Consider the following 23,762-nt stretch of genomic DNA (forward strand, 5'->3'; position numbering starts at 1 on the left):
ATATTTTGAAGACATCCAGATAAATTAATTTTTGTGGCTCTTCTATATAAAAGAAGAATATTTTAATACTTACTTAAAAAGAGTTAAGAAATTAAATTAAACTAGATTTTTAGGTGGAATAATCAAAATGATTAAAGTGATTTCTAAGTGCTGAGTGTTTACATATCTTAAATAATCCTTAAAAAATAAGTTTCATATTATTCAAATGTTTCAAAACATTAGCAAAAAACTTTCAACCTTTTGAAACTAAAACCTCAATAAGTAAACGCTTAAAAAATCTAACTTATATGAGATTTATTTTAAAAACAAAATTACTATTAGTGCAATAGATATAAGATATGTAAATTTAATAACTATGATACAATTATATTACAAGTTTTGCTGATAAAATTTTAAAACCAAAATAACAATTTTTATTTGGATTTAGTAAGAAAATAGTGCAAATAAATTTGATTTCACGGTAAATGAAAACGAAATATTTTAATGGAAATAAAAATAAAACAGAGCAGAAAAGTGGTATTCATTTAATTACAATTTTTATTTTGTCAAACGTCTCCAGTTGAACTAAACAGCAAACATTTTTTCAAAAACCCTTATCTAAATGTGAAATTGTTTGAAAATAGTTTAAAAAACTCTGTGGTAAGTACATTTATTATTCAAACCAGATATTTTACAACAAAAAATATTAATTTTTATATTAACCTCTTAACTGGAAGTATAATGGCTAAACAATAAATCCTTTTTTTGTTAATATCTCAATAAATAAACTGATTTGGTAATTTTAATCAACTTAAAACTTATTTTAAATACATACATATATTTTTTAATAGGCCGGGTAAATAAATAAAAGCAATTGCCTTTACTCAGCGTTTTTTGAGCAATTGATCAGTTTTACGAGTATAAAATTTTTAGCGATTTTCCTTAAATTTTTATTTACCTAAAGCTGAGCAATTACTCCAATTTGTCATAAATAATAAATATACACGTACTAATAAGAAAAAATTATTTGTACAAATAATGCCTCAACTAAGTAAAATATAACATTAAGAAATTGATGAATGATAAACAATACATTTACTGTTTTAAAAAAATATTTTTAACTTGTATTTCCAGAAAACTATTTAGATATCCGGAAAAAATAAAAATTTATAGAAATAACCGGAATTACGGAAATATCCGGAAAAAGATAAACCCTGTAACTGCTGTTTATTACAAATTTGAAAAAGATCAACTCAAATGTGAATGTTACTGTATATTTTCTGACCATCTTCTCCATGACCAAACAGCAGTTCATTGACAATGGTCAAAATCAAACTACACACATTACCAATGTCTAATAAACTTAATGTATCACTTTGAAAATCACAAATTAAAGTCGATATGATGGAATAGAAGGAACTATAAAAAGTGAAGCAGCAAAAAGAGGTCTATGAGCTGAAATTACAGATCAGATTTTTACAACACACATGCTGAATAAACAGGCTCAAAAAAATATTAAAAGTGGTAATACACTTGATCTAGGTATTTACTGCTATCACTGTTCTAATATATCAAATAAGTGCTCCATCCTTTAAGTGTAGATATGCTTGTGACTATAATCTTGCTAATAATGTGTGTTATGTAAATTAAGAAATTAGTGTACATGTGTTTCATGTGTATATAAGATACTGGTAGATTTACAGATGGTATATTGGGATAGTTGACAGTCCATTTTTTCTTCTAAGGAACAGCACCTTACAAAAATAGTAGTCTGTGACATGATTGGTTGGCTCTTTACATAATATAGGAACAACATAAGACATGGAACAACCCTTTAGATCAATCTAGTTCCACAAAATATGTGGTGCTCAGTTTTTATCTTGGTCTCAAATCTTGCACCCAAAATAGAATGGATAAGTCTCCCTAAGCACTGGATTAAAAGAACATTATTGTGTGGAAAATTTTGCTTTAAAATCATAACTAAAGTTATCAGCACTATTTTAAGACATTTAAATTTAATGAATGGTACTCAAAAACAATACTCACAAGTTTGTCTGTGACTCATAATAGAGAAAAGATACTTAATCAGTAAATGACTTAGCACAATATCTTGTAAACATGGTTCAGCTGGGAATTGTTGTAAATGCGATGACTTAGCAAAACTGAAAAGTAGAAATACCAAATACTCCATAATACTGAATGTTTTGCAAGGGTGTTTTCAAGTAATACTTAAAACTATATCATAAAAATTAGAGCCAAACATTTTTTTTTAATGTCATTTTCTTTTTATTATTAATTAATTATAATTGGCTGGTTTCACACTGTCAAATCAGTTCTTTGCACCCTTTTTTGATAATAAAAAGGTACATGACATATGCTAATTCATTGATTCATAGTTCATAGATCATAAGGAATCCAAAATATAGTTTTAAGCAACAACTTAATTTTTGGCTGATTCAGATAAAGCATGTACTTTTGGGTGATGGTAAGACAACACCCAAAAGTACATGCTTTGCCTACTCAACTTGCTTTTTTTATTAGCAAAAATCTTTTGATTAGCCAAGCTCCTTGGATGCCCAGACTTGGATTCATCTTTTAAGTCTTTTTTAAGTTTCATCCAAGCCTGTTGTTTAAACTTTTATCTAAACGTTTAAACAAATTTGATACAGTAGCATGCAATACTGAGCTATTGCACTACTAATATTTAAAACAAACTTTCTAACAGAAAGACCTATTTCTAACAAAAAGACCTATATTCATATAATATGAAATAATTAATATACTTTAATATTTTTTACATTTTTTTTTTTTCTTCAGTATTTAAAAACATCTAAAAAAACTTAAAATGTGTGTGAGAGAGAGAGAGATTTAATTCGCATATAAATTTTTTTAAAATGTTTTATTAATTTGAATTATGATAATGTTGACTTTGCTTATTATATTCATGATAAATTGAAAAAATATGTTGAAGAATCAAATTCTCGGTAAGCAACTTTTTTTGGCCAGACTAAAATGTTACTTACTGATATTAGTTTATATTATGTGCTTTTATTTATAACTCTTTAATAGGATCATTAAAATGTAGTTAGTTGTTTATAATAATCCTTGACAATGTTATTTTGTTAACTACTTCAATTTCCAACTTATCTTCAATAAGTTATCAGGATATAAGTATATTATGATAAGTATAGTTAACGCTGGCAATGTTATTTTAGTTTTATGATTGCTTGTTAAAACCATTGCTTATATTATTTTTCAATTGATCTCAAATTTATTTGTTTATATATTATAACACACAGTAACGTGAAAAAGTTTAGAAACAGCAATTTTTCTCAGTTTTTAACACATAACTTTTACAAACTTTCCCATATAAACTGAAATTTTTACCAAATATACTTTCTATTATTTCAATTCAAAATAAAACCACAAAATTGAAAATTTTAAGGGCTAAATAGGTGGTTCCAATTTTTAAAAACTATAGAAAACACACTGACATCTTTAACTATTCTACAACTAGTTTACACTCTATTACTAGTTTCTTTATATAAAGGTTTTGAGATTATTAAATCATTTTCTTTCTAACTGCAGTATTGAAGTTATTCTTAAACTACACTATTTTTCATTTTGAGTTACTTTTAGTACCACTAGGTTCTATCTTTGCTCCTGTATTGTTTCTTATCTACCATAATCTTCATGAAAATTTTACATCTAAAGTAGCTCAATTTGGTGACAACTTTATACGCTTGTCTTGACAAAAAGTCTTCACTCTTTGATTGCTTAAAACAAGTAGCTAATTTTTAATCTGATCTCTCTTCTGTAACAGCTTGGGGCTTGAAGTAGCTTGTGGATTTTAAGTCTGGACTTGGAATCCACAATTTTTGTTGGACAACAAAACTCATTTATTTACTGCAAATAAGTATCTAACAACCATCTCACTCTCAGACAAAGTCTAAAAGCACTAATTAGACCTGCTTTATCTGCCAAGCTTGAGCCCCTCTCACATTGTCATAAAGTTGCATTTCTTTCTTTTTTCTACAAATTCTATGATGGTCAATGCTCAAACAAGCTATCATCTCTAGTTTGATTAACCAAAAACTTATTCTCGCTTGGCTTTTTATTCAGCAAGTCACATCCTTATACTGTATCTGTCAATTAATGATATAAAAACTTTTATTAATCCAGTTTTTTTTGTTGTACATCATCAAAACATAACTTGAACCCACCTTCATGTTTTCTTGACTTGTACAACTCAAGACTTTTCATGTCTTCAGTTAACTGTTTTCTAATAACTTAATAGTGGTTGCTTGCAACCTTTTTTAAAGTGAATTAGTTTTTAAAAATATATAAATATATGCTTTTATTTAACAAATAGCAAATGCATGCATAAATTTATAATATATAAAGTGTTATAAATTTTTTTCTAGCCATGGCTATCAACCCCTGCTAAATCTTATAATTATGTCAAAGGTACTACCAAGGACGTGGAGGGGGGAGAGGGAGGGGATTGAACTCTGAACTTCTCATTTATAAGGGGAGTGCTGTACCACTACACTACTACCACAGTTAATTAACTTTTTGAATAAATAATTTATTAATGAATCAATGATTAATAAATAATTAATCTGATTCATAGTTAGTTTTAAACAAATTGAAAACATAAGTTAATAAGATGCATAAAAAAATCAATAGTTAAATCTTGTTTTGAAACTAACCTCTAAAATTATCCCTTTAAGTGCATCTTCTGGATTAACAAACAATCGCTTTGCTGCCTGAAATCAAAACATAATGTGTAATAAATATAAAAACAAATATATATATATACATATATATATATATATATGTGTATAAATATATATATATATATATATATATATATATATATATATATATATGTGTATAAATATATATATATATATATATATATATGTGTGTATAAATATATGTGTGTATAACTATATATGTGTATAAATATATATGTGTATAAATATATATATATATATATATATATATATATATATATATATATATATATATATATATATATATATATATATATATATATATATATATATATATTATAGGGGCTATTATAGGAAAAAAATTTGGGCGGTGGTACCCCCTCTCCGTCCTAAAGAAATTTAGCAAAAATATTACCGAATATTGGCATTTTTTCGCAAAAAAAAACCAACAATTTTAGCCATAAAAAAGATTAAAACAAGAAAAAAAGGTCCTCAATTTTTAATTTAGGCGGCGCTTAAATACGATCGACGCTGTCAAAAACGGACTAGAATAGCCCCTGATAGATAAATGTGTATATATATACACACACATATATACACATGTATAACATTTATATACAAACATATATATATACACACACATATATTTGAATATATATATATATGAATATATATATATGAATATACGAATATATATATATATATAAATATACGAATATATATATATATATACACACACACACACACACACACACATGTATAACATTTATATACAAACATATATAAATTATATATATATATATACATAAATATGCATTCACATACAGATTGCATGCCGAGTCAGAACCTCAGAAGTCCACAAAGATTTTAGGACTCTAAGATTACAATAATTTTTTTTACTTTCTAGTTATTAAGGTGCTCCATGATGAAATAAAGTCACAGAGCACCCTGGAACTGTATTTAACCATTGATTGGATGCTTACATCTCCTTGTCTACTTGATTCCAATCTCCTTTATTTGCCCAGGTTCGGCATTTGTTTGGCATTTGCTAAGATTCTGTAAGTTTAATGTGGAGATGAACTTTTTCTAATGTCTAATTTATGAAACAAAATATAATACCAATCCTTGTTAAGATAATAGAAAAATCTTTAAAATGTCTTATAAAACCATTTATGTAATATTCCTGGATTTAAATCTGTAAAGTTCGCTGGAGTAAAATAAAATTTTAGACACAAAAACATAGTTACTAGAAATTTAAAAATGCAAATTTCTATCAACTATGTTTTTGTGGGTTGTTATACAAATGTAAATTATAGAAGTGCATATAGAAAAGCAAATATTAATGTCCTCAATAACTTATACCGATGTTTTACTTAACTTGTACCAACTGTCTTGCTTTATATTATTATTCACTTTTGGCAATCTCTACCAGTGATGGCCACTAGCCATGCACCAGATACAACCTACAGAAATTTTTATTGTACAAATAAAATCATTAATAAATTAAAAGTAATATTTACTTTGATGCATTGTACTTGAAAAAAGGTAAACAAGTTGTCCGGTGAGGAAATTGCATGTGCTACAAAAGCTCAGGTAACAACCTTAAACAACACTTATTTAGAAAACACCCTGAACTTCTCATAACATAAGAAAAAAAAGTATTATATATAAAAAATAAAGATAAAAAGCATATAAAATGTACAGCCATCAAAACTTTTCATATTAAAAAGTTTTGCACCACAACAAATAACTTGCACGTATTTTAAAAACTCATTAAAAACAATTCAGTGCTACCCTGAAGTTTTAAACCGATGACTGTAATTGCTTTGCTGTAAGAAATTTTAATAGTACTCTATCGCATTATTGAGATTTTCTTTTTAAAAAATTCTATAAAAATACCATATAAAAAAATCCAACTATCTAATTAAAAAAAATTTGAAATATTTCTTCGTTAATAACAAGTAAAATTTAATATATGAGGGGAGGGGTCTCATATATTAAATTTTAATAAGCTCAGCGTGAGTGGGAAGATTTTCCAAAAATAATTAAGCATCAACTTTGTGTATTAAGCACCTAAGAGTACTCCCCTTTTTTTTTCTTCTTTGATTAATCATAATTCCTGTTTTAAAAGTAATATGAGGTAAATTTGACCTTTTTTATTTCTGTTTAAGAAAAGAATACTCTCCAATTCTTTGTAACAACTCTAATTAAACTATTTAGGACTACATCTTTAAAAAAAAATCTAGCAACATCAGCATTTTTTTAAATTTAACTTGCCCTCCAAAAGAATGTGACTATGGTGAAAATTTCAGGTGTCATGTTCATTTTTTAAAGTCTTTATTAGATTCTTTACCTCAAAATATGTACATATTTACCCTATATTACAATGGAAACAAAGGGCAAAACAATTTTTTTAAATGACAGATTTTTGTTGGTTCAAGGCAAAATTAAAATAGTTATATCTTTGAAACTGTTTGGAATAAGATGATGAAATTTTGGGGATATTCATAACTTATAAAGATCTTTGAATGATGTAAAGATTAGCAAAATCTGAGACTTAAGGTTGCATGCCGTAGATGTTTTCACATCGAACTGCCCAATTTAATATTTATCATTAAATAAATTTTATTATACATTTATTATGTAAAACTAAAATGTTTTTAAAACACAACCAAATTGTGTTTTAAAATACATCAAATAAATTTATTATGAAATAAATTTATTATGTCAATAAATAAAAAAAAAAAACAATTTAAACCAATAGCTCATATAAAAACAGATTACTTGCACAAAAAGCTATATATTGAATTTTATTAATTAATATTTAATTTAATATTTTAATTTATTATAATATTTAATAACATTTATAAGGAAATATTTAATTATTATTTTAACTATTATTTAATTTAATAAATATATAATTATTATTTTATTAATTATTATTTCATTTAATAAATATTTAATTATTTCAATTAAATATCTGGGCTAGAGGGTTTAAAACATTTGATCGAGGGTTAAATTTGATTTATAAGAAAATGTTAAATAAGATTTAAATAAGTAGTTGCTAGTTTTTTTTAATTATAAATATTTAATGATTGCTAAATGCTGTAACACTGTTTTGATTTTCCGTTGTTTAATTTATATTATTACATCGTACTGTATGCTTTGTTTTTCTAGTTTTATCTGATGTGTCAAATGAATTAAGATATTAAAGCTTTAATCATAAAAACAACAACAATATGGTTTTATAATGAGACTATTTATCGTCATTTCAAGATCAATGCACAAATAATTTTTGTGGAATAAACAACTATTGAATTTTGTGATAAAAGAACTAATTTGAAACCATTATATAAAATCGATTGCTAAGTTAGCATCTGCTAAGGTTGCTTCTCTTTATCATGTTTACCATTTTCTCCTGATTGCATTCTCTTCTTCTACAAACCTCTTCTTTGCCTCTGTATGGAATATTGTTTACATATTTGGGCTGGTTTTTCTAACGATGCTCTTTCCCCACTAGACAAGATTCAAAAATGCATTGATAGCTTGAGTCTCTTTCCCATTGTCGTAAAGTTGCATCTCTCACTCTTTTTTTTAATTACTATCATGGTCGCTGCTCAAAGGAGCTACTATCTCTAGTTCTACTAAACTATTCTTGCTTAACTCGTCATTCAGCAATTCATCATTTTACTGTATCTGTCCTGCATGCTCTAAAAACTTCTATTCGTATATTTTTTTTCCACATATTTCAACCCTTTGGAACTCTCTCCCATCTTCATGTTTTTCTGACTCATACAACTTACAACTTTTTAAGTCTTTAGTCAACCATTTCCTTGCTCTATTTATTTTGTATTTTTATATTGTTTCTTTCTATAACTTTATTCTTAGTTTTCTAGTAACTCCCAACTTAATATTGGTTGCTTGCAACCTTGTTGGTAGTATATCAGAATTAAAAAAAAATTTTCTCTCAGTGTATTTATTGAAGCCCTCACAGAACATATTTCAGTATGACGACTGATTGCTTAGCTAAATGTGCAATACTATTTGTGTTTAGTTTTTTTGAAAAAAGAATAAAGCCAAAAACTTAGCACCAACCCAAACTTTAGGTGGATGTAGCAACAACTCCCTTGCGTGTTCTCTTTATATCAGTTGATGTATATATTGAAGCTCCTGCAACTCTTTATTTGAAAATATCCATGTTGTATTAGAAAGTATCCATGCTGTATTAACTAATTCAGAAATATACTGATTATATTGGTATATTGATTGATTTAATGATTGCAATACTGAACTAGGAATGATATTATTGGCATAAGTTCAAAATAAGACATGAACTATTTTAAAAAACAAGTTAACCAGAAATTTAAAATGAAAAATTCAAAATATTAATTTGCTTCAGTATAATTTTGGTTCAATCTCCTAACAAAATAATTGACCAAAAATTCTAAGCAGTGTATTACAACATGTATTACAACAATATGGTATCAAATCCAATAAAAAGTATAACTAGCATCCACAAAGCTAGGGGACTGTAAAGCTCTCTTTATTGTGATTGCCATACTCTTACTTCCGATTCTAACTCTAAATAAATTTCTTATTCGTCATTGCACTGTTGTCATTTAGATGGTACTTATAATAAAGCTCTCTATTTTAGATAAGGTCCATAAAATATTGTGTATGCTGTTGTATCTGCTCTAGCTGCTAACCTTGAGTATCTGTCCCATTGTTGTAAAGTTGTATCTCTTTCTCTTTTGTATAAATACTAACATGATTGCTACATAAGCAAGCTACTGCCACTTTTTTCATCGACTCAATCTCGCGTGGCTCCTCATTTAGTTAATTCATACTTTTACTCTAACTATTCCTACATGCTAAAGTTATACTTATCTAGTTTATTTCCAGGAACATCAGTGCTTTCAAATTTTCTTTTCTTCGTTTTCATTTTTTCCTAACTCATACAATTTACATTATCAACTGCATTTTCAATCTTTAACTATCTTTGATATCTTGATAACTCCCAACTTAATCAGTGGCTGCTTGCAGCCTTATTAGGTGTGAATTTGTTTAAAAAAAAAACGTCTTCCACTTGCCAAGAAGTTGGAAATCTTACCCATTTTTGAGGGATTGACAAAACAAGTAAATAAAATAAATGATAGCCAAGGTATAGTTACTTCAGCTAAAAAACCTGTTTTTTAATTCACAATATGAGTGCATTGGTATACAACACCATTTTATAAGAGGGTTTTTTCATAATAAAAAGATAGCTTTGAAATAAGTACTAACAAATAAAAATACATACATGCATACATAAATGCATGTATGCATTTATGTATGCATGCATTTATATACTCTCATACTTACGTACATACATACAGTAGTGTCTCACATACTCTCATACTTACGTACATACATACAGTAGTGTGCTAAAGTAACTGGACAAGCGTATTACTTAAGATAACTTTTGAATGAAAAGTCCTATTTCTTTCAAATTTTCACTGGAATGTCAAAAAATTGATTACAATTCTAAAAGCAAATAAATTTTTACTAAATCTAAGCAATCTAATCTTGAAAATTCATTTTATTGAAATATGCGAGTGCAAAAGTATCCGGGCAGAAAAAAATACTTGAAGTAGATTTTTTTTTAAACATTTTTTAAATTAAAAATGTTGTAATTTAAAGTAAATTTTTTTTAATACTTCGTCTGGAAACCCTTGGCATTGATTACTGCTTGACAGCAACAAGGAGTACACCAGCTTTATAATCACATTATGAAGGATTTCACATTATTGGCAATTTTTTCCCATTCTTGCTTCAGAATTTTTAATAAATCATGTTTACGTATTAATTTTTGACCTAAAATTTGTCGATCAAAGTGTTCCCATAGATGTTCAATAGGATTAAGTTCAGGGCTTTGCGAAGGCCATTCCATTAATCAAGTTTTTTTTTGTCTTAAAAAAGTCTTTCACAAGGATTGAAGTGTGCTTTGGGCCATTGTCCTGCTATAATATCCATCCTCGAGGCATTTTGTCTTTAGCATGTGGTAGCATAACTTCCTTAATGATATCTTTGTACATATTTTTTTCCATTATGCCATCAATCAAATGGATAGGACCGACACAATCTCTATTGAAGCAACCCCAGAACATAACGTTTCCACCTCCGTGCTTTACTGTTGGTAGGTGGTATTTAAGATTGTTTCTATGGCCTTTGGCCAACGAATATATCTAATACCATCAGATCCAAATAACATAAACTTAGATTCATCACTAAAAAGTACTTTCAATCATAGTTCTCTTTCAAGCAAATCTCGAGTGTGCTTTTCGATTCTTTATAGAAATAAAAGGTTTCTTTGCGGGGCATCTTCCAAATCAATTTGCTAATCTCAAACAACGCTTGGTTGTATCAACACTCAATTTTACTTTATAAAATTCTTTTATTTCAGCATTTAACAAGACAGCATTTTTGCATGGATCATTTTTGTAAATAGATGTAATTTGAGGCCTTCCTAACTTTAGAGAGACTTTATTGTTATTTCTTTCCTTATAAATTTATATATCCGCTACTGTTGATTTTCCTATATAGAACTGATCCCTTGTAGTTCTGCCTTGTTCAATTGCACCCAATACCGCTTCTTTGACAGCCAAACTTATATATTTTTGCTGTGCCATTTTTAAAATTTATTCAAAACAATCTTCTTTTCAATTAAAAATACTTTATATTTTATTTACCGTTTTTAAACATTACATAAAAGCCAACAAAAGTAAAATAAATTTCTTAGTTTAGTTCTGTACAGATACTTTTTTAAGATTAGATTGCTTAGATTTAGTAAAAATTCATTTGTTTTTAGAATTGTAATCAATTTTTTGACATACCAGTGAAAATTTGAAAGAAATTGGACTTTTCATTAAAAAGTTGTCTCAAGTTATGTGCTTGTTCGGTTACTTTTGCACACTACTGTACATACCATACATACATACATACATACATACATACATACATACATACATACATACATACATACATAAATACATACATAAATACATGCATACATACATACATACATACATACATACATACATACATACATACATACATACATACATACATACATACATACATACATACATACATACATACATACATACATACATACATACATACCATACATACATATCTCACATATAAAACTCATAAAAATTAAATACTGCAACATTAATATTATTATTAAAATACATCTACCACTACACTATAATTATTTGCCATTAATTTATCTTAAAATGTACAAAATTATGCACATTTAAAATGAGAAAAAAAAAATTACTTGAACTGGATGTTTGGCAAGTGTTAACATTGTTAGCCTTGAAGTTTCTCTAACTAATGATGGTTTACCCAAACGAGCCTCTATAAACCTAAAAATATATTAAAAGATACTATTTATACATTATTTATACGATTATTATTAAACAATTTTAAGGTAATGATAATTTATAATTAAATGAAAAACAAAGATTTTAGTGATTTAACAATTACTAAAAATGGTTTAAAACATCTTTAGAGGCATATAAATTTATTTGAAATATTTTATATATTGCTGATGTAATTAGCAACTAAAACTGATCTTTTGATCATTCTACATGTGAAAACAATGATGCCAAACAACAGACAGTATTATTTTAAAATAAAGGGTATTATTTTTAATAAGATCAATAAATTCTCTTTGCAACAGTTTCACTTTTTGAAAAAAATTTAAAAGTAATTAGAATCATCAATGGTGCTGAATTGAAGACCAAAAATATATAACACACATGATAATATAATAGTTAGTAAGATTTATATATAAGCCTTAGTATAAACGATTAAACAAATAAATTTGAAAATCTAACAAAAAATGATGAAAATTCAGGCCTCAGAAAATATGGGGTACAAAAGTACAATTCTACAGTAAACTATCCTATCCTAATGGGTTTTTGGAGTAAGTAACAAAAACCTGATAAAAATACATAAAAGCTGAACATTCTATTTTAATCCTTTAAAGTGTAGAGAAACCTAAATTAATACGGTTTAATCTTTCTAATCAGAATCTACTTTATTTGAAAGCCTGCATAACTCGATTAAATGCAGTCACCATGAAATGTGCTTGAGAAATGTTTAACTTTCTATAATTCTATAATCTCTATAATTCGAAAACCTCCACAACTTGAATGGATTTTTCAGACCTGTCAGTGAGATTCTCTCTGTAAGTCGACTTTTTAAATTTCTGATGTGTGAATAATTCATTAAACTCTTTTTTCAAATTTTGAATGCTTTGAGTTTTTGAAAAAAGATTAGCGTGATTGAATTTCTTCTGTTTAAAAAAATCATGGCATCAAAGAAAACAATTTAAAGCTGAAATAAGAAGCTCTACTGGAATTGGAGAAAGGAAAAGCAAAGAGGCTTTGAAAATCTTTGATATTTTACTAAACATTCTTAGAACCTGGAAAAAGAATAAACATAAAATCTTTTTTTTGTTAAAGAAATTTGGCTTAACAGATGAAATTTGATATGTAGTTAAGCTTAAAAAATTTTCAAGCTTCCTATGGATGACCAGACAAATTAAATAAAAGTAAGTTAGTTACTTTTGTTTTATCCAATTTTTATGATTAACAACTTTACAATATATGATTATTTTACAGCTTTTTTCTTTAATTGTTTTAAGAAAAAAATATATAAATTTTTCGGATTCGGACATTTTGAAAACCTGCGAAGACATAGAAGTTACATTCATATCTAAGCAATTTTAAATTTTGTTTTGTAGATATAGTATATCTTTCAGAACCATTTCTTGAGAGGCAAAGTCAGTTAATGAGCAAATTATCCCATCATGGCTTGAAACCACACTGCCTACTATTCTCTCTTGATACCCACTTGAATATATTTTTAATCCTCATGAATTCAGCCTTTTCTACCAATGTTTGCTTACTAAAAGTTTACATTTAAAAAATGAAAAGTGCACAGGAGGCAAGCATAGTAGTACTCGTCTAATGGTAGTGTTAGAGGAGAAAGTCTTTGTAATTATGAAAACGTTTGTAATTAGAAAATCGAAGTCTCCTAGATGTTTCAAAGGTGTGAAAAATATTTTTTGTTATCACGCCAAACAAAAAAGTTAGAATTATTGGAGTGGGTTAAAGAAATTGACATAAAGTTTAGTTTTCAGAAAAGAAAAATTTATTTAATTATAGATGTTGTTCTGCTCATCCTAATGTGCAGAAAATTGATTGGGTGGAACTTATGTTTTTTCCTTTTTCAAATACAACCTCGATCACCCAACCTATGGATTAAGGAACTATCTGTTCTCTTAGAGCAAGATATAGCTCATTTGCAATGAAAAAGCAGATTGCTGACTTGGAAAAAGAGAACAAGACCTAAGTTTTATATCTTAACTGATATGTTTATGCTAACAAAAGCATGGAATTCTATTCCAGACCAGACCATTATAAATTGTTTCAAGAAATCAGAAATATTATTAAAAGCAGTAGAACAGCATATAAATGATAATAAGGATCCTTTCTGTGGGTTAGATCTAGAAGAAGATGTAAAGGAAAACTAAAAAAATGATCTTGAATTGTTAAAAGCAAAATTAGATGCTGATTTTAACCTCATGGACGATGAGTTAGATTTTAACTTCATGGACAATGAGTAGATTTCATTGTTTGCATTGCCAACAAATAATCAGATGAATACATCATTGCTGAAGTTTCTGGACATAATGCTATTGAAACTAAAAAGGAATCCAATGATGAGCGTGTTGATGTTTCTGATGATGCTACAAAACCAAGTTTGAATGAAGCAATGCATGCTATCACTGTACTCGAAAAATACAGTCTTTACTTTAACTTTGGAGATAATTTGACAAAGGTTCTTAAAGACAAATTGTGTCATTGACATAGATTTACAAGCTCATAAAAGACAATCAACAACTAATGACTTTTTTGAAAATGTAAGTTAAACACATAATATATGTTGCATTTAGGAATGAGAACCACTAATTGTTTATTTTATTTTTATTTGTTACTTTGACAAGATTATTTGAAAAAAAGTTATTCTATAATTCAAAACTTTCTATAATTGAAAAATCTCTCTAAATTGAACTTTTATTTTTCCCTATACTTATTATATAGAGAGTTAGAATTAGAGAGATTGCACTGTATTTTGTTATTGACTTTGAATTTGAATTAAAGAGATTTAACTGTATTTTGTTATTAACTTACAAGTAACAGCACACACAATCGGTTAGGCAGAAAACCTTATTTCACAAATATGAGCGCAATACATGTAATACAATAAAGATATGAACACAATGTTTCCAAAATTGTCGCAATAATGTTGGATGCAGAATGTTTACTCAACCAATATCTTTATCAATATCTGAGCAGCTCAAATCTGATTCATGCAATGTGCAACTTGTCACATTTTAAATAATTCAGGTACAATCAAATAAGAAACAAATATGAGATATGTAAAAAATGACCATTCTCGTATGCATTTTGCTGTTATGCAGGAACTTAGAACTGTTGATGCTATGGGAACACTTAATTCAATTAAGTGTAATGCTATTAATGAACATATTCTCTCAATTAAATGTATTCTAAATCAAAAACTTGTAATTTTGACAGGGCTAATGTAATGTTGGGAAAACACAGAGGGGTCAGCGCACTCATGAACTATTGCTATGATACTGCATTAGTTGGAGCTTTCTGAGCCTGAGTCTTCCAGCCCCAGATCACCTTTATCTGTAGATTTGTAACAAGAATCACTCACTTTTTAAAGTAATTGTTTCAATTGCTGTAGACTCGAGGTTGCTGCAGACTCAAGGTTAGGAACATTTTAAACACTCCAGTTATCAGTTTGATTTAGCATCTACATTTTTATCTACGCTTTTTATATATAGACATTTTACTTCATCAATACACTTTTTAATGTTTTGGCATTTGAGTTCCATTTTTAGACATGATGTAATGACAAAAGGTACATTCACTCTTTTCATTTGGTTAATTTGGCTGGGTTTAAATAAATAAGCAACTAAGGTTTTATTTCTGTCCCCCTGTATTTACTGCTCCTGTGCTTTAATCATTTTTATAATTATATAAAGTAAAATATCTAAAATTTAAATAAAATTAAGTAAAAATTTTCATTTTACCGCTTTGTAGAGGTCGGTAAACTATTCAATGGCATATTAATTAGTAAGATGAAATAGTAATATAGATGGTAGTATATTTTTCTTTCACTTTAAAAAAATACTTGCCTAATAATTTTTCTTTTATTTTAAAATTAGAGTCAACTTAACTAACTACAAACATAATCTATATTTGTACTGTTTTAAAAGTACAATAATATTTATAACTCAAAGATATGTTTAAAAGTAATAAATAAGGATTTATTTCTTTTAAAAATTACAAAAGTGAATTTCAGAGTCACATCTCTAGTTTTGTTTATAAACTTCATCTTTTTTTAAGTTATCTTTTTTTAATAGTATAAAGTCAGACAGTTACTTCATTGAGATATTTAAATATTTTCACCATGTACTACAACTAACCCCAAATTCAGTTTGGTGGCCTAAAAACATAAGATGGATCTGTGCGGTATGGTGGTATCTAGCCATTGACCTCCTTAAATCATTAAAAAAACTGAGGCTTTGGTTGCACACCAAAAATCAGTTACAAAAACTAATAATGCATTCTATTTATTATACTTCAGTGTGAATTTTGTTGAGAATATCTGCAAATATCACTTATTTTTGAAAAAGATAATCTACTAGTATGCAGCATACTTTGATTAACAAAAGTCTTCACTTTGAATCAAATAAAAGTTCACATAAGTAAAAACATGCAAAGATTAATTTCGAAACTTAATATTGGTGGAGATAACAATGATAACAAAATACCCAACAACAACAGCTGGTGAATGTGTGCTCAGCTGTGAACTACAAAAAAAATAATCTCTCGCATGCCTTTTGATAAAACCCTAAAAGATATAATTTGAATACCAGTTGATAGATGATAATAATCATGAGAAAGTGGTTTTCATCAGCAAAGAAGCATTATTAAATAGTCTTAACATATATGGATCAAAAATACTATGACAGCATACACTTCAATGCCTCCAAGAAGATGCATTCTTTTAAGTAGTAGATTCAGCAGTGATTGAAATAACAAAAATTTATATTATAAGCAAAAGCTGATGAAATAAGGAAAGTATTAAATTCTGAAAATTTGTTTTAGGAAATTTCAATTGAGGATATTTTATTCTTCATTAAAAATATATATAACAATATTTGCACTTGAAAATTTTTACTACTTTGTAACCCTTAACTTTTTAAATATTCTCTTTGATTTGTCTCTGATAAATATATTTCTTTTTGATTTGTCTCTTTGATAAATATATTTCTCTTTGATTTATCTAGATGCTTACACAGTCTTCATACAAAAACAAATAAAAACAAAACTTGAATAAAGGTTGTCTATTTTCATTTGTTTATCCTTCCGGGAACTTTAGCCTACCTTTTTATCTTAAAAACTGGATAATTAAAAAACAAAACAAAAACATTTTAAATGATTAGTTAACAGTTTTTCTCTATGCAGCATTTAAATCTTCTTCAAAGAAGTTATCATTATTATTCAACATGTTAATAAAGTTATTACTATATATAAATAAAATTACCATAAAATATAATTACGAAATAAAAATAAATAGTAGTAAAGCTATAAAGATTTTGGTAAAGAGTTAAATGACTGCTGTTATAACTATTCTTAAGCAATGCAAAATATATTTGAAATATAGTTGAATAAAAGAAATTGTACATCAAAATTTTGAATCACAAACAGATTTCATATATTGCATACAAACTCATATATAAATCTTATATCATTTTATTGAAACCAGCATTTGGAATTATTAAAACTGTGGAAAAAATTAAATATTATTTATTAAAGCATCATAAAAAATCTATGAAAATAAATCAAAGTGTATTTAAATATAATATATAATAAAAAAACACCTTGCTGTAACACCTGTACCCATCTTTGCAGCATAAACACCGACAGCTAACAATGACAAACCAGCTACCTAAGTATTAGAAGTATAAAAAAATAATGTGATTTCAGAAGAATCAACTTTATTTTTTAACAGAATCAAAGTCATTTTTCATTAAACTTACAGAAGCAGATATTTTGTCCCAGTCTGAAAGAAAATTTGTAACTCCTGTCCCAATTAAGGCCCCTGCAGCTCTAGAGGAATAACAAAACTCATTTAAAAATGTAAAAAGAAAAAAATTTATTCATATTTTATATATACATACATATATATATATGTATATATATATATATATATATATATATATATATATATATATAATATATATATATATATATATATATATATATATATAATTGATTTTTTGATGAGATTAAATAAAAATAACTACATGATTTTTACTACTAAAAGTTTCATGCGTTTAGCAATCATCAGGTAAAAATACATTGTTTTTTTTGTTAAAAAATATACTTAATAAATATCGTGGCAAAAACGATTATAAAACTATAACTACTTTGGTTTGGTTTTTTAATCTTTGGGCTCGTGGTTGTCAAGCAAGAACTTGTTTTTACTTGATGATTGCTAAACGCATGAAACTTTTAGTCGTATAAATCATGTAGTTATTTTTATTTAATCTCGTCAAAAAATCAATTATATAGCTCTGATATCATTCATCGAGCACTCTTGCTGAATATATGCTCACAGCAAAATTCAACTTATATATATATATATACATATATATATATATATATATATATATATATATATATATATATATATATATATATATATATATATATATATATATATATATATGTATATATATATATATATATAGATCTATAGTTTGTTGTCTTTGGGAAGAGCGGATGGAAAAAAGTAATTCTTACGCCAACACATACGTCACTTTTAATTACTTTCGACTTTCGTCCAACATTTGCATGTTGGACGAAAGTAAAAACCATTAATTTAATTACAAATAAATCGTTTTTTAAAAAAACCACAAAAACACAAATTTAATTGACCAGAATGTTTTAAAAACATTCTGAATGTTTTTAACAATATAAACAATGTTTGTATTTTTATTTTTTTTAATAAAATGTTTTTATTTTTAATTTTTTTTTAATAAAATGTTTTTATTTTTATTTTTTTTACTGTAAATCATGCGCGTAGTGTTGCTACATCGACTATCTTATAGCCTGACTCGCAAGGGAGTGCTGCTACATCGACTGGCAAATAGCCTGACTCGCAAGGGAGTGCTGCTACATCGACTGACAAGTAGCCTGACCCGCAAGGGAGTGCTGCTATATCTACTATTTTTTAGCCTGACCCGCAAGGGAGTGCTGCTACATCGACTGAGGGTTTGGTTGGGGCAGGCAGTCTATCAATTAACAAAAAAAAATAATTCCGGTCTTGCATTTTAATTTTTACTTTTTGTCAACAAAATATGGAAAAAACTTTCGGACAACATCTAAGGGTTGTGTATATATATATATATATATATATATATATATATATATATATATATATATATATATATATATATATATATATATATACACAGTGTGGAAAATAAGAGATCAAAGGTGAGCGGTCAAATCGATTGGCTAACACATGGAATTGACTGTCAATTTTTTTCTTTTGACGGTCAAAATTTTTATTTTTTTATTTGTTTAAATTTTCATCTGAGTAATAGTTCTTCATAATTAAAACTAAATACACAAAAAATATGAGATCATTAATCTTTAATGCTAAAAATTAATGAACTCATATTCTTTTTAAAATAATCATTTAAAATAAAACCAATGTATTTTTTAAATTTAAACTTGCAATTAACTAACGTTCAAATTACCTGCTAAACTTAATTTGTTTAAAATTACGCTTGCTTGCACAAATTTTCATTCAATTAAAAAAAGAAATTTGATAAAATCCAATGTTATATATATTTTTTTAAATATCAAAACAAATTTTTAACAATATTAAAAAAATTTCAACTGAATACTTAATACTAAAAGAAATCATTTTATGAATGCTTTTGAAAAATGAAAGCGCTGTTTGTGTCTTTTGATTTGCCTTCATTAAAACGGGTTAACGTTTGATGTTTAATTATTATTAAATTGAGCTATTTTAAAATTTTAAATAATATTTTTATCTCTGATTTTAATGAGCAGAGATATAAAATATTTCTTTATCTCTGCTCATTTAAAAAACTGTCAAAATTAGGTATTTATAACTTTATTAACAAATTTTTTACAATTTAAACTTAATACTAAGAAGGCTATTGTTTTATGAAACACTACATAAATTACTATTGTTACATAAAAAGAGATTTTACTAAACATATATATTTTTAAGAATCCTATTATAAAAAATTTTAAATTTACCAATAAATCATTCATTCATTTATACGTTTGCAGCAAAAACTTACAAGAAATAAATAAAAAGATTTTAAAAAAAAAAAGAGTGACATCTAAAAGCGAAAATGTTCCCAGTTAAATTATTGCTTATTTTTATATTATTATAAAAATAATAAAATATGAACTTCAATAATTCATGAACAGAAGGTTTTTAACCACCAGTCAAGTAAAAGTAATTTAAATAAGTGAAACAAAAAAAAAAAAAGATATAGCTTACATCACAAATTCGTCAACAAAGCAAATTAAAGTAGCACATCTTAAACTATTTTAAACGCTTATTTCAAATTTAAATGATTTTATTTTTTATAAAATTTAAGTATATGCATTTTCCAAATCACATCATGATTGTTTTTCAAACCTCTGATTTCTTTTTTAACCGGTGAATAATGACCAGCAAGAATTTTAGTCATTTTCAATAGTTTCACCACAACAACATTAAAACGAAATCAACAAAAAATAGCCAACTTCAAACACTTTTAGGTTGGCAATGAGGTCTACATTGCTGAATACTGACCCTAATTCTATAATTTTATATATATATATATATATATATATATATATATATATATATATATATATATATATATATATATATATATATATATATATATATATATATATATATATATATATACATATATGTATATATATATTTTAATGATAATAATATAAATGATTATAATAATAAAACAGACTATTTAAAGCAATTTTAATACCCAGTGAATTTTTTGCAACAAACTCATGCAAATATCCATAAGTTATATAAACTACAAATAATCAAAATTTTGTTTATTCGAAATTTGTTTTTTGCTACTCTAGATGAAAACATTGTCATTTGTAATTTTACAAGGATTTTTACATGTTGTTTTGCATATATTTGTATTTTGGTGTAAAAATGCAGTCTTCCGAAACATTTAAAACTTTTTTATAACTGTTAAAAAATAGTTAATGGCAAATTCTTGACTTGATAATATTAAGTAAATAGTTAATGGCATATTCTTGATTTTTTTGGATCATCACGCATCTTTTTAGAATAGCCTTGATGAGTTTATAAATTTTTTCTTGTGTATTTTTTTTCCACATGGTTTCAATAGCTATATATAACTCATCAAAATTTTTGAAAGATCTTGTGTTTAAATAAAAATTTATAAAAAACCGCGGTTTCAGTTTTAACTTAAAAAAAAAAAACGTGGTTAACTGTGGTATTCGGTTTTTCTTGGTAAATAGTAAAACTTATGTAAGTTTATCTTGCATTGTTTATTTAAAAAGTTATTTAAACCAAGTGTTATAACATTTTGTTCATATTTTGAAATAAAACTTATAATGACTTAATTTTATTAGAAAAATTTGAGTAAAAAATTTTTAAGAAAACTAAAGATTTTAATGATTCATCAGATAATCGTGATCTAATTTTTGTGCAGAAACTGGTGCACAAAAATTAGATCACCAACATCCAGATGCAGTTTGATTTCTCTACCAAATTTCTCAGTAATTTTCTTCCAAACAATTTGATTATGAACTCATGACATTTTTATGAATTTCACTACTCTTCATGCATTCATCAAAATTTCAGGGTAGTCAATATTAATCTCACTGATTTAAAATTAAAACTATCATCATAAATTTCATGTTCATTCTCTTCTGAATCACTGTCCGTTTCCTTGGGTACCTTTCCTTGCTGCATTTGCGTCTTTATTTTTCTTATATAGTGTGTCGCATACACCAAGATAAATTGCATGATTAAAGCAAAACTGATTAACAATGTCCATTAATTGCATAAGCTTTTGTTAATTGCTGCACCATCTTGAAAAAAACCTACTACATCTCTTTCCATATAGACACTAAATGAATTCAAATGATCCTTAATATTTTGTATTAAACTTTCAACTAGAAAGGAACCATAAACCTTAAAGAGGCTAGTTTAATAGGTTTTTTTACATTCACTTTCATGCAGGTTGACACTAATGTACCTTCTGTGCCACGAAGATATGTATTCATCATGCGTTAAGCTAAATTATGTTCATTTGAATTTATTTGATAATTTCTTGTTTCATTACTTCCTTTTTATCAGAAAAATCTTAATGGATTAAATTCATCACATTTGTTGGACTTTAAGGAAGAGGATTTCCTTTTTGTTGAATCAATGAGTGAATAAATTTATTGTTAGATCTTGCTACAGACGGTGTTTTGATTAATCATATTAATCAAAACACCATCTGTAGCAAGATCAGCTACAATTTCTTTAAGGCTTAATCTTTTTTTTGGTAGTGAATTTGAGCTGCTGTTTGATCCAGTCCAGTCGAAGGACTATTGATAGTAATTCCATTACACAAAATATGATTTCGCAAAGTAGTTGAGGATCTACCGGAGCATGTTACAACAGAAGCGCATCTATTACAGATGCCTTCAACATCTCTTGAATTTGAAATTTTACGCTGGGCAGTAAATTTTTAAACTGATCACATGATTTATCTGGAAGATAAGTACATTTATAAAAAATTGAATAATTGATAAAAATATTACTGTAAATTATTTTTATTACATACCTAAACGTAATACTTAGTTGAACCAAAATGTACACAAAAAATATCTGTGTTTTTTAAGGAATAAAAATCTTTAATAGTTTTTTATTAGGGTTTAAAAAATTTTTAATTTTTAAATAAGAAAACTTTTTTTTGTTCTTATATTCCATTTCTATAGGATTAGGTAGTTATTAAATTGTTTGATTATTTGACACATTTTTGTTAATGGAGTACCTAGTAGAAATTTTGTTTAACTACTTTCATATAATATTCAATAATTTATACTTAAAAAGCTAAATTATACTTCTTTGCTTCCATAATAAAAAATCATAACCCAAAAAAGTCAGAAATCTTTTATATTATAAAGATATGTCATCAAAACAGCACAAAACTAATATTGACAAAAATATCAAGTCAATATTATTCCTTATAATACCACACAGACCAAAAAAATGAACAATGAACACTTAATTGATTTTTTTTTACATAGTTATAAAAAAAGTTATATTAGTTAAAATTTTTACATTAAAATACAAATAAATTTTTTTAATTTATAGCATATATAGAATAAAGTATATACTAGAGTTTTATTTACTCTTAAGTTAATTACAAATATATAATTTCATCATATTTAAAAAAAAAAAAAAAAATACTTAAGAGATTGCAAAACTGTCTCCCTATGTTCTGCAGCTTTTAATTTAATTTGTTCTAAGCGAATATCTTTATTTTCTCTCTCTATTACTCCTCTAAAATAAAAACAATGATTCACATATTCCTTATTTTAACATTTTATAAATAAGGAAAAAATGTTTCTTAAAAAAACGTTTATTGACAGAGAGTATATTTTTTTTAATTTGCCAAAAGAACTGAATGTTAAAAAATATTGCATACTTTGCCCTCATTTTTGCTGTAAGTTGCTTCATTTCATTTTGATGACGAATTTCTGCTTCATGCTCAATTGTAGCTAATTGTAAAAAAAGAAAGAGACTTAATAAATTTTTTACAGTTAAACAATTTTATAAATAGCTAAAACTGAT

General features: G+C 26.3%; 1 protein-coding gene across 1 annotated transcript in view; it reads right to left on the reverse strand.

Annotated features, from left to right (window-relative positions):
* The window catches only part of LOC100208430 (ATPase family AAA domain-containing protein 3), a 69,823-nt gene that overhangs the window by 19,081 nt on the left and 26,980 nt on the right, over positions 1-23,762 (reverse strand). Inside the window, exons 7-12 of the mRNA XM_065800058.1 lie at positions 23,617-23,689; positions 23,379-23,471; positions 17,911-17,980; positions 17,752-17,819; positions 12,040-12,127; positions 4,692-4,748 (exon numbers count right to left, since the gene is read on the reverse strand). Of these exons, the coding sequence (XP_065656130.1) occupies positions 4,692-4,748; positions 12,040-12,127; positions 17,752-17,819; positions 17,911-17,980; positions 23,379-23,471; positions 23,617-23,689 (449 nt within the window). The remainder of the gene's footprint in view (positions 1-4,691; positions 4,749-12,039; positions 12,128-17,751; positions 17,820-17,910; positions 17,981-23,378; positions 23,472-23,616; positions 23,690-23,762) is intronic.

This window comes from Hydra vulgaris, chromosome 06 (assembly GCF_038396675.1).
Source record: "Hydra vulgaris chromosome 06, alternate assembly HydraT2T_AEP".
Taxonomy (NCBI): Eukaryota; Metazoa; Cnidaria; class Hydrozoa; order Anthoathecata; family Hydridae; genus Hydra; species Hydra vulgaris.